This window comes from Pezoporus occidentalis, unplaced genomic scaffold, assembly GCF_034315485.1.
Source record: "Pezoporus occidentalis ecotype Australia unplaced genomic scaffold, CSIRO_AGI_Poc_V1 ctg77, whole genome shotgun sequence".
Lineage (NCBI taxonomy): Eukaryota > Metazoa > Chordata > Aves > Psittaciformes > Psittacidae > Pezoporus > Pezoporus occidentalis.
Window position 1 is genome coordinate 2,616,532 of NW_026916126.1, and position 16,236 is coordinate 2,632,767.

General features: G+C 37.0%; 1 protein-coding gene across 3 annotated transcripts in view; it reads left to right on the forward strand.

Moving 5' to 3' along the window:
- Window positions 1–11,208, forward strand: part of PKNOX1 (PBX/knotted 1 homeobox 1) — a 43,426-nt gene extending 32,218 nt beyond the window's left edge. For all 3 annotated transcript variants that reach the window (XM_062602481.1, XM_062602480.1, XM_062602482.1), the window contains 6 exons: window positions 140–239; window positions 1,261–1,358; window positions 3,721–3,849; window positions 4,854–4,930; window positions 6,479–6,651; window positions 7,617–11,208. In XM_062602481.1, the coding sequence (XP_062458465.1) occupies window positions 140–239; window positions 1,261–1,358; window positions 3,721–3,849; window positions 4,854–4,930; window positions 6,479–6,651; window positions 7,617–7,828 (789 nt within the window). In that variant the 3' untranslated portion in view covers window positions 7,829–11,208. The remainder of the gene's footprint in view (window positions 1–139; window positions 240–1,260; window positions 1,359–3,720; window positions 3,850–4,853; window positions 4,931–6,478; window positions 6,652–7,616) is intronic.
- Window positions 11,209–16,236: the final 5,028 nt, after the last annotated feature.

The following is a 16,236-nucleotide window of genomic DNA, read 5'->3' on the forward strand; positions in this document are numbered from 1 at the left end:
TCTTTGAAGTTAATCCTGTGATTAAACTCCAAATGTAGTTTTACAGCCAAAATTACACAAGCATGCTTTATCTCCCTAAAAAAAAAAAAAAAAAAAAAAAAAGAAAAAGTGCAAACAACTAATTGTTTTATTTTTCTAGCAAATTCCAAGTGCCATTGCAGGCACGCTCAGTCCCCAAGGGATTATGGTGCCAGCATCAGCGTTGCAGCAGGGAAATGTAACTATGGCAACAGTAGCAGGTATGACACAGTAACAAAAAACTGGCACCTTGCTCTTAATTTTGTTTCTTTTATAGTTGTTACAAAAAGCACACAAATACTTTAAAAAGGTTTTTTAATTTCAATACCTGAAAAGTTGTTACAATACAGTTAAATGCCTTAATGTTTCTGAACACTTGTTTAATTTATATGTGTACTAACTATGCATATGTGGGTGGAGTTTACATATATATATATTAAGTGATCTTTCTGTGCAACACTAGTTTTGTTAAAAGGCATTTCCTTCTTCAAAAAAATATAATAATGGCATTCTGTTTGACAAAAACATGCATTACCTAAAATACTGAACTTGTTAGCTGTCTCATGGTCTGTGGAATTTGGAAGCCCACCTACAAGTCTGTGAAATCCTGGATGTCCAAGTTGTTTTGCTGTTGTGTGGAGACGACATTTGAACCGAAATGTTTTATCTAAGCTTAGAAGCAAGATAAAAGAGAAAAACAGAGAAAAACCTTGACTACAAAGGCAACAAAGCAGTGCAGTCTTCTCCTGCAGCATATACTTGGAGAGAGGTTATCCTGAGACACCATGTGTGCTTTGTGGCTTTGGTGTCCAGGACGCTCTGTGCATTCACCAAGCTTCAGTCACCTTGGTTGATCTGAATATCGAGGTCTCACCCAGCTGACCACTCTAATCACTTGACACGTGTACGTGTGTTATTGGTGTTGAGGCTTATGTTGGCTGAAGAGTTAGCTAAAACAAAACTATGAATTATTTTATAGCCATAGTCATGGCATTGTCCTTTGAAAATGGATTCAGAATGCCTAAAATGCAGGGAAATAAAATGAAATTTTGTACAGATTTTTGTGCATGGAAAATGTAGTGTAGCAAAGAGCATATCTTACCTGCTTACTAGAAGATAATAGTTGATATATTATCAAAACTGCTGTATTGTCCACAGTGCTGGTGTGTCTGTGTGTTTAAAAAGAATAACATTTGAAGGGCTTTTACTTACCTGTAATCTTTGTTGCTGTTTTATTTTAAGGAGGGACAGTGTATCAGCCAGTCACTGTGGTCACTCCACAAGGTCAAGTGGTGACACAAGCACTGTCACCTGGGACTATTCGGATCCAGAACTCTCAGGTTTGTTTCGTGCAGAATACTATTCTGGGTTCAAATAAATCTCACTGGTTTTAAGAGGTTTGGTTTAAATTTAACACACTGTCAGAGTGAGCTATGTGTACACACATATAGTAACTAATGTAGAATTAATGCAATCACTCCTGGAGGATTTAAAAGTTGTATAAAGTGGCATAAAGTCCCAGACAGATCTCCCTCACTATGGCAGGTCATCACAGTTCCTACCTGTTAAGTATCCTTTTTTTTTCACTGATGGCAGTAAAGTGTACATGGATTAAAAAAAAAAAAAAAAAAAAAAAAAATTAATAAAAAACCCCAAACCTAACAAACATCCCCCCCAAACTGAACAACAAAAACAAACCCCTCTGAATTAAATAGACACTTTTTTTCAATAATTAGAACTTCTCTAATTGTTAAGTTAGGTTTATGGCTGGATAGATTTACTGTGCTGCATAATGGTGTGGTGCTGGTGTTGTCTGAAATTCGGCTGTTTATCATGATGGCAACCACCAGTATTGTGAAACTGTATGTATTTTGGAATTTATTTATGCTGAGAAGTATCTTGCCATAAAACCTTCAAAACTCTCAGGTGAGACTATGGGAGATCCTTACATAGGGCTTGTTAAATCCTAAAAGATAAGGGCCAGCACTTTTTTGGGGAGGCTCTTAAGGGCTGGATCTGGAGTGTTCAAAGAAACAACTAAGGAAAAGGAAATGTGAAAACTAAACCATCTTCAGTTACAGAAAACCTTGATAGCTTTCTCTTGGAGCAGGAACTGGTAAATAAGTCTTCCAGGAATCTGAAGTCAATTAAAAGTGTGAATGAGGAGCTACCATTTCCACAGTATAAAATCTGGTGGTGATCACTAATGCAGTGTCTTCTCATCTTCCTTATTCTGACCTTCCAAACAAAAAAGTATGCTTAGAATATCCTTACTTTCTTTACACTGGCAGTAGCATATATGTACTTGCCTGTATTCTTCCCTTGAGTGCATGCAGTTCTGTCCTCAGATGCCTTTCAGAAAGAAATGTGTAAAATTACTATCCTAGGCTGAAGTGGTTTTGAAGAAAAATGCTTTTTATTCCTTGGAGGGGAAAAAAAAATAGTGACTGGAAAATAATTCCTATAGCCTATAAATAAAAATGGTCTTGACCTTATATATATATATAATATACATGTATATATTTTTTATATATATGTGTATCTCTATGTCTGCTTTTGATGTGAGAAGTAATCTCCAAATGCACTTAATGGGTTTGAACCTTGTCACCCATAGGAAACCCTTCTTGTAATTCTTCTTTCTCAGTAGGGAAAGACCTATCCTGAGTTCATTGTAAAACCTCCATACACCAGCAGGTTATTTAAAATGTAAAGCATTATTCTGGGGAAAAAAAAAGAAAGTATGTTCCGAATACATATTTGTTGTAATTTGATAGCATAAGCCTTGTTTAAAACTTGTTTCATACAACAGATAGACATAATGACTGGCTTGAAAAAATTGCTCTGTGTTGTCTGAAGAAACTGGTTTAGATTTATTTCCATTATAATTGTCTGAAATATAATCTCATATACAGTTTATTTACTCTTCTTGTTATCTCTGCGTAAGCATTTAAGAATGTGTCCATCATATTCTGGTAACTCATATGTAAATGATGTACCCACAGGAAGTGGAAAAGAAAGTAAAAGTAAGAAAGAAATAGGACCCTTTAGGAAAATAGTGTGTCGTAAAATGCATTGAGGGTTCTACCATATGTATCTTCTTGCTCTTTGAGGATTTAGATGTATTTCTTCAGAAGAACCTTCAGCATCTGTGTAGCTCTAGCATAATAATTAATTTTACTTTAAGGCTTTAATCAGTACTGGTTTACAGCTTGCTTTGTTGTTAGTATTTGCACACAGTATGTTCAGCATTGTGTTTTTGAATTGCTCTTCACGTGTGCAAATGACTACATAGGCTGACAAAGCAGTTGGATCCCTAGGGTAGCGTAGATAAGTACAGAGGATCATTAACCTGACATGTGCTACATAGGTGGATTTCATTCTAACTTATAATAAACCAGCATTTGGAATTGTCATAAGATCACGGACATAACCTGATGACAGCTATACTTCTTAAAACAGAAGTTACATGACATGTGAAAACTATAGGAATCTGATACCGCATTCTTCTTGGATAAAGATATCCTAGAATGCTGCTATAGGAGAGCTACTATTGTAAGTCTTCCCTAGCAAATAACATAGCTTTTTATAATCAGCATGCATCAAGCCTGATTTCATTCCTTCTATAAACGAGTTATTCATACATTGATACAGAATGCTATTACTATGTTAACTGCTTTATTTCTTCTAAAATTGTATGTGCAGCTTCAGTTGCAATTAAACCAAGATCTAGGCATCTTGCATCAAGATGATGGCTCATCAAAAAATAAAAGAGGAGTTCTTCCCAAGCACGCCACAAATGTGATGAGATCTTGGCTTTTTCAGCACATAGGGGTAAGGACGGAACATGATCAGGAGTCACAGGTTTTTATGTAACTCTTTTATGTGGTTTCTTATGATTTTGCATCGTAAAGAAGGTGGATTTATTCTGGTGTCATTTGCGTAATCGCAGTTCAGTTTTCCCTGAAGTCATTTGGAGTAGTTCCACAGTCTAATGTCTGTTGATTTTTATTATTGTTCTAATAAGTATGTTACATTTTACCTCATGATCTTAATAAACATTGTTAAAAAGGATCTTTCTTCATCACATTATGTTGAGAACTTAATGATCTCTTTGCCCTGGCTCATGGCACGAGAAAAAATGGTTCTATCTGTGTTTTGTGTGTTGTTTTATTTTTTTGAGGAGAATGTCAAAATGTTTTGCTTTATCTTCTTTCCAACAGTCCTTCTAATTTGGACTAAGTGTGCTCTTTATAGTGTGTTTTTCCTTTGCTTATCCCTAAAAGGATAAATAGGTCTCAAGTTATATCACAGTATTTAGTTGAGTGATATTTTGTCTTTTACAAATATTTTACAACAGACAAATGATACAGGGGAAATGCATGTACACTTCTTTAATATTACATATGCTCTTCATCTGTTTAGTTCAGAGTAGCTTTATTTAAGTAGAAAGTGCTTGTCAGTACTCTCATACGACATTGCTTTTAGACAGCATAACTAATCAGATCTTATCACATGCTGTGTTGCCTGGGGATCATGCTGTTTAATAAAGACTGTCAGCCATGAGAAGCTTTTTATTCTGCATTACACATCAGCAGTTTAATGGTATCACTTTCAAGGATAAAATCAGCTTTGTGTAGTGAAGTGCTGTTTGTTAAATTATCTTCATATATGAAAGTTTGACAGATTTCTAAAGTTTTGTTTTTAATGAGTCAGGTGGTCTTAATCTAGCAGCTTTAATCAGTTGTAATAAAGGAGTCCTTATTTTTTATGAGGAGATGAAACAAGCTTATGCCTTGCCTTTTTTCTTTTGTTTGTTTGTTTTTTGTCCTGTTCAGCATCCATATCCAACAGAGGATGAGAAGAAACAGATTGCAGCACAAACAAATCTGACACTACTCCAGGTTAACAACTGGTAAGCGCAGAAGCTCTTACTTAGCATCTGTCATTGTCTCCACATGCTTGCAACATAGAGAAGTAGTTAAGAGTATAACTTGGACATGTGGACTTGAACATGTTAAAAAATACATAAAAATACAAGAATCGCTCACTGATACACAAGGATATTATTTTATAGTTATGTATAACATTAACTTCTGCCATTTAGATTATATAAGGACTCCAGAAAACTTTGCAACATTAAGGATTTACATTCTTTTCCATTGCTGAAAGAGATGGAAGTACTCTCATGTCTCTCCTGCAAGTAAAGAAATTGAAATTTAAAGGCATCTAGTGACCTGAGGCTCTGAAAAGTGTTCTCTGGAAATCATGGTTGCAGATGTTCAAGAAGTTACTGTCCACAGCTATTCATTCTGCTCTTCAGTGGAAGGATGCTGTTCTCTGAGCAGTGATGTCCAAATGGAGAGTGTCAGTACTCCAGCTACTCTAGTTCATGGTTCACCATGTTTTTAGCACGTCTCACTAGAGGTTTAAGATAATATACTTGCCCTGCAGAAAAGAGCATCAAGGGTGCCAGCATGCATCCTATTCTGCTTGTGGTATTAGTTCCTAAAATTGCTGCAGCTAAGTCCAGCAGGGATCTTCCTCAGATTTCAAAGATGACGCTGGCTGTTTGGCTGCAGAGAAATACTCAAGATAGTAGCAGTACACTGATTCCAGAAGTGGAACAGTGTAACTGTGTCTCTGTGACACCACAGTAACTGAGCTTTATGGTACTGGGATCCAACTAGTATCTCTACAAAGCATTGCATTACATCATGTGGAACTGCCAGCTGCACCTTAACTTCCTTCCACTGCAGGTAAAAATGGGTCCTGGATGTGTTTTGTCAGATTTAGCAAGGGATGCCGTCCTCAGTCGCAGCAGCTTGCCACAGGTAGCTACATTGAAATTGATTCACCTAACTAATGGTGGCTAAGTGAGACGTGGTTTAAGTATGTTCTTTACTAGCAGAAAGTGGAAGGACAGCAATCAGCATGCTAAAGTAAACAAGTGAAAATCAGGGAATGAAAAGGAAATGGGAAAGATCTGGAAAATGTGTTTGCTGTTGTCTCCTGGATCAGGAACCAGACCTTGGAAAGCCAGGGAGCCTGTAAAATAAGTAATGCAGGAGCTTAAGGAGGTAAATGAAACCAGACCAAACAAACATAGGCAAGGGGCTATGTTTTAGGTGAACTCTAATGAGAGGAGTATCAGCTTCCTGAGCTGTGCTGTCAGCGAGTTTTGTGGTGCTTAGTTTTTAATAACATCTTGAAATGTACATGCTGTCTAGAGAATTTCCCCTTCTGAAGTAGGGGAAAAATTGCTGCTAGCAGCAAAATGATAGAAGTACTTTCTTAGCTAGTTCACCAAAAATCAAAGGATGTCAGTGTTCTAGGAGCAGTTTTACATGTTAGAAAGAATTTTTTATATTTCTTCCCCACCCCCACTGCACACTGTGTGAATCTGAGAGAGAATTTATAGTCAACTGCTTATTAAGTACTGCTTACGTTTGGTTGTGTTTAGGTTTATCAATGCTAGAAGGCGAATTCTTCAGCCAATGCTGGATTCCAGTTGTTCCGAAACTCCAAAAACAAAGAAGAAAACGGCTCAGAACCGACCAGTTCAGAGGTTCTGGCCTGACTCCATTGCCTCAGGAGTTGCTCAGCAGCAATCTAATGAGCTTACAATGTCAGATGGTAAGGAGAACTGGCTAAACCACAGATACTGAAGTTAATTCCTCTGTAACAGGGAAATTAAGGGTTTGATGCCCTTGAGGAGAAGGAAACTTCTTGATACCTTGGTATAGATGTGTTTTTAATCTAGAAAAACATAACAGATATGTGTTAAATTATACCTCTTTAAACAGTTTCTGTGTTTTTAGAGGGGTATTTTATTGGAATTTATGTGAAGAGAAAATTGCTTTTGTTTCAGAAGATACAGAACAAAGGTTAGGTGAACAACTAAGTTCTTTCAGTATGTGTAATGCACATCAGTAGCATTCTGTTTGATTAGCAGTATGAAACTGAAACTGCAGTTCCATGACTCCCCATCCTGTTCACATTCCTTTCACTGTTCGTAGAGGGACTAAGCATCTGCAATTCTATATATGCCTCATGTTTCAAGTTGAACATTGAGAAGCAGATAAATGTAATAAAGCTTCCAAAGACTTTGGCTAAAGTAACTTCCTTAGCATCAGATCAAATAGACTCAATTTAAAAAAGAAAAATAACTGCTTTAAGTTCAAGACCATCCTTTCTGTCCTGCTGTCTCCTGCTTTATTCTTTCCCAGTTTGTAATTACTTTTCCCTCAGCATCTCCTGGGTCTGACAACAGCTTTATCCTTTTAAGTCACCCTGAATCTCTGTGAACCCTTGCATTTTTCTGCAATGAATTAAGCTGGAATACTTCGCAGAAATGGTCTTGTGATGACTTGATTGGAAAATTGTTGTAATAGGTATCCATAACACAGCTATTCCTGGCTAATTTAATTCTGGGATTTCCTGATATTTAAGTGTTTGACAACCTGTATAGCTTTTGTTTTCATTTAATTCCTTAAATTTTCTTCCTGTTGATTAGAAACAAGCTCTATTATATATAAATATGCATTACTTAAAATTAGAAACGAGAAAGATACTAAAGTACTGCAATTGTGCTTCTCCAGGTGCTGTTGTAACAATTACAGCTCCAGTCAACATGAATGTAGACAGTCTTCAGTCTTTGTCATCCGATGGTGCTACTTTGGCTGTTCAGCAGGTTATGATGGCAGGGCAAAGTGAGGATGAGTCTGTAGACAGCGGTGAAGATGATGGAGGAGATCTCTCAACAACAAACATCAGTGGGCTGGTCTTGGATAACAGCGATTCTCTGCAGTAGGAAGCAAGAGAGTGTGACAAAATGTTTAGGAGAAAGAATAAACTGACTGACTGACTTTTTATAGTTTGCACAGCAAACATTTTACACAAGTTTTATTTCTAATATGTTTTATATGTAGATATAGAAGGGTGCACTTTTTTGTATTTCATAGTAAGCTTAAAGAGTGTTTTTGCAGGTGCAGCAACTTCTTTCAAATGTTTTTTTTCTCTTCATTTCTTTTTCTTATTTCGTAAAATTATATCTAGTAATATAAAGAACCACATAAGCAACCCTTTGTTCTATGAATTAAAAGTGCTGTCATTTCTAAAGAATTATGCAGTTTCAGTTAGTGCTGTTTTTTAACACAGCTTTTGATGGGCAGATGATGTAAATTTAAAGCATGTGACACTAGTGTGTGGAACTTGATCATTAAGTTAGATGCATATATTTGAAAGATGCTTCTGCACCTTAAAAACGGCTAGTCTGAGGTGGACAGCAACACACATAAAAAGAAAATGTTGATGTGTGATTCGGTAGCGAATGTATGGCAATTTAAATAAGTTTAGTTTCTCTCATAATCCGTGAGCCTGTTTATCATTTGCTATGAAAACTCCTATTTTTACCTTGCCGGGGTTATTGGATAAAAAAAATATTTTTATAAATTCACTAGGAATTGGGATGACGACTGTATTAAGCAGGAGGTAAAAAAAAAATTTCCAGAGGGGAAAAATAAATGTTTAGTATTCCTATTTGGAAGGTCTGAAAACTGACCCAATTTAATAAATGAGCCTATGCTAGCATTCTATGATTGTCAGCTATCCCACAGTGATATACTATATTTGATAATAGCGTAAGAAGGCCCCAGTGTTTGGTGGGATTTTGATATTGTCGAACATTGGTTTATATTATGTGTAAACTAATACTCAGATTGCATTAACTCTGTATCTAGACTTGTATCTGCAGATACTTGCTAAATGAGTATTCAGGTAAGTAAATTCAAATACCCACAACTTTTCCAGTTTTAGAGCAATTTAACAGTTTATAGTTTGTACATCTGAATCTGAAAAATGAAAAGGTGCCTACTATACAGTCATGAATTCTACAATCACTCTGCTATTTTATTGCATTTGAAATATTTTCCCCTAATACAAAAAGAAATATAACTTAAGGATTTATATAAAATTTCTTCAGATATGAAGGTTCCTACCAGAATATACAGCAGGCTTTTTTAGAGTAGAAAATCCTCGTGTGTCATTTAAAAACTAAGAACTAGTGATAATTTTTTTGTTTTGTTTTGTGGTAACAGTTCATTTCTTCTTTCCCAAAGTTTGGAATCTGTCTATCCATGAACACTTTTGAAGCTTTGTATTTCCTGTTGTTAAGTACAAATATCAGACTCCAAGAGTCTCATGGTATGATCAATGTCCTCTTTTCCCCCTGTCCATTCATCACAGTGTTGGATTAGATCAAAGCCAGAACTTTCTTCTGATTTAGACCGAAGCTAGTTGCGTTTCTCACATGACAGGGAAAAAGATGATAACTTTTAGACTCTTTAGACATTGTATTTGAACAAAGTCCTTTGGCAGATGCAAATATTTAATTGTGTACTTAATTTCTGCTTCACAAAACACTCAGGCATGTGCTTAGGTCCCATTGATTTCAGTAGGATTAATGCATGTACTCTTAAACATGCTTAAATGGTTGGAAGCTGGTCTTTAAAGATTGTCTTCCAAGAGTTAGTATGAAGAAAAACTTAAGAAAGAAATGTCAGTAGCATTTGCATACCTACATGGAGAACAGTAATAGTTTTCAGTGGCTAGTAGCTATTTTGAACAATTTGTGTTGGGTATTATTCATCACAAGTGATGTTTCTGGTATGGTTTTCACTGATTCCTGGCTGAGAATCTTGCTGCTTAGTTCAAATGCTGTATGATCTCCTCCAGCTGGAGTGGTAATTTCTAAACAATTTGTTTACTTCACACTTTTCTGCTTTGTTACTAATGTGACATGTTTGTTAAAGAATATAGCAAATGAATGATGAAAACTGTAATTAGGAAGGCTTTGACATAGCATAACTATCTCAAAGGCTATCGCCAAATCCAGTTTGACGTCAAAACATTTAAAAAGACAGATACTATGTACAAATCATGCTCCTTTGGAAACATTCAACCTGCTGCTCCTACAAAGGATACCTGAAATGACTAGAGCTGAGAGGCGGATTCTGTATTTTTAGTTGTTTTTGATTCAACTCTGAGTGCTTCATCACCCCCACAGTTTTCATTACAAAGTAGGGTATATTTGTTGGTTGGTTTGGGGTTTTTACTCAGCTACCCTTCTTGATGTTTAATATTGCATTAATCCTTGTACCCCCAGCACACAGGCAGATGTACAGTCCGCTTCTCGGTGTGTACAGGCCTATGGACAAAAATACGCTTTTCTAAACCAGCCTTTGGTGGAAGAACAGGCTATTTCTCACTGTCTCCATTCTCTCCCTGACCAGTGCTGCTGCCTCAGATCTACATGCAGAGCTTTGAGGAAGTCTGGGAAGCAGCTCAGCTGGCAGATCTGTTGTGGTAGCAAGTGGCCAGCAGAGAAGGGAAGGGTAAACCAAAATGGACAAAACTTCTGTGGTTTGGAGATAATGTGGCAATGGATGTTTGCCTGCATTCAAAACTGTGAGAACTGAGATTTGAAAAAGAAAGGATGTTAGAACAATTTAATATCTGTACAGATGCTGAATTAGGGTTCAGGAGCACGTAGTTTATGTGCCACTTGGAATTCAATTGGAAACAACCAGGTATCAGGGTTTGCAAACTTCTGAAAGTCTGTCTTTCAGAAAGAAACTGTTAATAGCTTTTTTTTATCCCCCCCCACCCCCGCCCCTTACACGCAGCAGACTTTCTATGCTTCTGGAACACTTGCAAACTTGTCTTCAGTTAATTTCTCAATACCTGGAAAGTGAAGTTGACAGAATTTACTGTGAAAGGGGAAATATGGAATAGTTTTATTGTCAAATTAGAGACATAAAAATATATGGATGTGAATTCCTAAAACTGAAAAGGCTTTACCGATGTAATCACAGGTATTGCTTTAACGTATGGAACTCAAACCTTGTCTTTTAGTTCAGTCAGAATTTGGTGGTGGATGTGAACCCCACACAACTACTTGTTCTTTTCACAATTAAAATAAAACGTGTCCTTCATTTCTTGATGTGCAAAAAATATTGGTGGTTTAAGCAAAGCATCACTATTCAGGAAAGGTACATGTTTACATTAGTTAAAAAGTCTTTATGGGGGGCCTAACTTTAAACCCATGTATAATTCCTCCCCGCCTCCAATTAAAGTCATATTCATATGCAATAGAACTGATTTGTTTTTAAAATAAATTTAATAATTCTGCAATTATGGATTTTGAAGCTTTTAATTCTTTTTCAGTGTGATCTAGATCGTTAAAACAAGGTTTTCAGACCATTTTTTCCAAGATTTCTGTAACAGGCAAGGCAATTTCCTCTTGCTTTTTAACTTCAGAAATACTGCATTTTAGTAAATCCAAATCAGTCAGGATATATTTTTAAGTTACTGTTCCAAAGAAATAACCATGTTGGGATACATTTAGAATTGACAGGCGTGGCTCTGGCTCTGCAGAGAGTTTGCTAGATCTGGATATTGGGTCAAGGTGGAGTCCTGCCAACCACAGGGAAACACCATAAGGCTGCATGTCAGGCAGCATTTACCTGCAAGAGAATTGGTTCTTTATTCTGGTCCCTGATCACTATTAGGAATCTTTTTAGAGCCCTCCAGTTTTATCTTGCCTGTATAGCTGCGATTTCTTCCAGTGAAGACCAGGGTATGGTCAAAGGGCTTTGGAGGGCAGGAATTCATATTGACCTGTGGGCACTACGTATCATTTTGACATTCAAAATATGGCCAGTTCCTGTGCCAATATCCAGTTTATGGATATTCTAGTGGAGTAGGGCCACTGAGATTTAATCCATGAATGATGTATCTGTTTGTTTCAGAAAGAATTAGAATGCAGTTCACCTTCCTGTCTTTATGAACTTGACAGCCAAAAAGATGAAACAAAGCCTTTCCAAGGGGTGGTAGTTTCATAAAGCCGTTAGTCTTGTAGCGTTTAAACAGAAAACCAGAAGACCATGGTATTTTGAAAAATTGGAACATGCATTTAATTGTGAAGTTGATTTAAGATCTGTTTTCTGAAGCTGAGTCGTCTTGAGAGAAAACAGTTCATTATTTGTCTATGCAAGACACAGATGTCAAAAATATGTGAATTACCCATTTTTAGGTGCTGTACTGGTACCTGTTTTCTGACTTCCTTGATTAGACTTTTAATCCTTTCAGCCATATATTCAGCTTAGTTTTTGGAGTTGAATAGGCAAAATGTAGTTTTGAAACCCTGTTGGAAATGTAACTAACCTCCATTCCTTCATGAAAATGTCAAGTTAAACAAGTAAAATGGTTGGTTTCCTAATAATTCAAACTCTCACCACCTGCTAAAACCAGAGCATATCCATGAAAATGCACATTTGATTGCAGCGTGCAAATGATCAGATCTTTAGCCTTAATGCTGAGTACACTTTGCTCTTTACTGTTCAGTGTAGCTGAATAATAGATTGGGTTCATTTTGCCCAACTCATGTTCAGTGTGGATTTTTTCCTCCCTGCCCTTGATTTGCTAAGTTCCTTCAAATAGGTTTTGGGTTGTTTAATTTTCAAATCCTAAAGTAACTTGATCATCCCATGTAAAGTGTAGCGAAATTGGCACTAACGTGCTTTTAAGCGATTGCCCAGGTCATGTTATTTGTTCATTCTTGTCACCTGGCAATATAAAATCTGTTCCTTTTCTGTGACTTAGCTCTTTAGGACCTGCTGAGTGATCACAGCTGTCTTTGTCAAGAGGAAAGCAAGGTGTGAGAAAGCAGTGAAATGCCTTAAAATCCTACTAGACTACTATAACGATACTTGTTTCATGCTAATAGCATCCAGTGTTTTCAGGCCATGGCAGAAATGGTCCATAAATCTTCCCATGGGTTAGCAGCATTTGGTCTATACGATTGATAGTCTTTAAAATGTGAACCCTGTAACTTTTTTTTGCCTAGGTTGTTAAGGGATTTTGAAGCAACTGATCTGTGAAAGGATAAAATTCAAAGTGAGAATCTGCTTCATGGATGATTTGTTTTTACACTACTGTTCTCTGTGAACAGAAAAAAAGCATATTTTTAAAGCAAGGCATTTGTGTTACTTTAAAGTTAACAGTGTTGTTTGGCTGAAAGACATATGTTTTTGAGAAATCTTGAGCATGGTTTCAAACTAGTTAACCAGTTCTTGGCCAGAAACAATCCTGGGCCTTTTTGTTTGGTTAGTATGTTTACTAGTTCTTACCAGTATGGGAGTTTTTATTATGCTTTTGTAATTCAGAAGCAGCTTCAATGAAACCAAGAATTAGCAGGTAAATAGACCATAATGTATGTGACTTGGGGTTGGGTTTCTTTAGGGTTTTTTTTTGTTGTTGTTCCAAAATGGTTAATTAAAATGGCGTGGACATGAAACTTTCAGTAATGGTTCCAAGCATGTATGATAACTGTACTTAAAAAGACGTCCTCTGTTAAGTCCCATGTGTTAACTTGTTCAGCCAGACAGATTGAAATGCATTTCTAAAATTGCCATCTTCCACGAGATCAGAAATCTTCAGGAAACTAGCTGCTTTTTTATTACAAGATAGATTCCTCTGTAGCAAGAAACACGTCCAGTGTGTGTGAGTCTTACTGAGCAAAGGTGAAGACAGACATGGGTGCTTTATAGATAAAATATGCTTAGCACTGAAATGTTATTTATTCCTACTCTTGCTTCCCTGGTGTCTGGCATGATGCCATCCAAGTTCAGTCGCAAAGAGTGCAGCCCAGAGTTCGGTACACTGAGCTGCAGGGGTTGTGTGTGTGACTGTACTGACTACAACAGGTATAGCCTTGTGATGCCGTACCTCACCTGGCAGCACATCCCCCTGAGTAACAGGTGGATGTGGTGGTGACAGGGTGTGGGCACCTTCCCTTGGGTTTCATGGGCCATGTTCAGGTTATCAGGCCAGGGGCACTGTCAGCTTTCTCACTGACTGTACAGCGTATTTCCTTTACGGGATTTTCCTGAAGAACATGCAGTTCCAAGTATAATTGACGATCTTAGAAAACGGTCTTTTCATAGCTGTTAACTTATTCCAGAACATGTCCCCAAGGATTTGGATCGTATTTTGTTTTTAAGGGGTTAATCTGCGATTAGCCGAGTAGTACGTGTTCTAGACACAGGAGTAATTGATCATTTCTTTGTCTAACGTTAAAAGAGTGCCCGAGAGTAGTGCGAGTTAACTCCTGGTAACATCACTGGGAGTAGTTTTAACTCCACTAGTGACAGGGAACAGTTTTTTCCCTCAGTACTTGCTTTAGTGTGCAGTTTAGGGCTGTTCCTAGATACCCCTCTTTGTAGAAAACCAGAGCACTATTCTCAGTACTAAAATGAGGAAAAATTAATTCCACAAGTAGTGTAAAATGAGGATACTGCAAAAAGTAACAGATTAGGCCAGGACACATACTATGTATTGTATTATTTATTTAAAATCTACATTTAAAATCATGCAAATTCAGCATCTGCAAGGTATTCAGGATTAAGCCTGTGGTGTATTTAAAAATCACAATATGAAACCACCATTTAGATGCCCTACCTGAAAGCAATGGGACCTTCATAGGCTGGGGTTGGTTGATCTTCCCAATGCAGCTAAGATGTGATCTAGAGCTTATGAAGTGATTAGGGAGAATCTGTGGGTATTTATCTTCTCTGTTGGTCTTTGGACTTTTGTGTTACTATTAGCACAAGTCAGAAGATTAGGCCCTTGCACCTACTGACTTTTATTCCTAGCACACTTTGCTAAGTTGATCACTGAATCCTAAATATAAACTGATGCATATACTAAATGTGAATGTGGAAATAAAATTTAATTTAGAGACATTCTTGTCAAGATTCAAGCATTTTTAAACTTAGATTTTTAATAGTCATGAAAATTATGCAGATCGTACTTAAAAGCTAATGATTGATTGACTGAAACGCCAGTTTTGCTGTTCCCCCCTCCCACTGCAGCCGTTCACTATGAGCTGTGGAGTGCAGAGACTCTCCTTAATGTCTTAAGGATCATCAAATCACATTTACTACACAATTCTGCATGTAAATAGTAAATAAACCAAATAGCTCAGTTTATTTGGTTTTTAAGATTTAGACCACTCTTAGCAGGGCTAGCACACAGAAAAGACAAGGGGACTTACAAGGATGTAAGCAAACTCAGTTACTGCCCAGGTACTGATTTTTCTAAGATAAGAGCATATATGGCTCCATGGGTGAGATCTGAATTAAAGCCAGGAAAGAGGGAGAAGAGTATTTCTGTTACTGGTGTCTCTCTGTATTTTGATACTGGAACACGAGGGTGGTTGTTTTTGCTTTAACACACAGAAGGGCTGTTTCACACAGCTGATTCTGATTTAACTTGCTTAACTCAGTACTACAGCTGGATTGAGACCTGAAAGCTCTTGAGAATTTTAAGAAGCATCATCAAATGAAACTCGGAATTGTAAAACCAGGGATTTTTACGAGCTGGCTAGCAATTGTTAGGTAATACCTGGGCTGCCTTTTCAGATACTGGGGAAAACAATACTGCTTGTAAAGGCTGTGACACTTTAAGCGCTTACAGAAAGAATTTCCTCGGAGATCCTCCAGTCTGCTTCCAAACAACTGGTTTTGTATTCCTGCTCTGGTTTTCCTCCCCTTTCGTTTCTTTAAAAACTGGCAACAATTAATCCTTGATTACACACCCTAGGCTTTTTCTGTGTCTCTTGAACTGTGAATAGCATTGAATAATGACTCCATGAATCGCTCCAAGACTCAAAGCCAGCTTTGCTGGAAAAAGCCCAACAACCCTCCTGAACTGAGTTGTGGATGTGCTATGAATGCAGGATAGGAATGATAACCGAAAATAAGCTGTCTTTGGCAAAAATACACAACATTAAGCTAAATCATTTGAAGCCTAAAGCAATTTGTATGTTATTTTCCCCAGTCAATGTGTGTCAATTTTGTCTCCATGGTTTGTTGTTTTTTTGGTGTGTTTTTTTTTGTTCTGTGGGGTTTGGTTTTGTTGTTTTATTTTTAATAATATGTGTTTGCTCCAGTGAAAGGTCTTGGGCATAGAAAGGCACATTGTAATACTCTGTGTCACAAAATACGCACATCTTAGGGAAACATGCAAAACCCCTCCCGATTAAATCATGTGAATTCTTAATTTAAAGAAATCATACCTAATGGTCAGAAAAGTCCATTTCTGTTTTCAATTTTGGAGGCAAAACATCTACTGTATCAAGTGTGCATATATTGAGTTTGC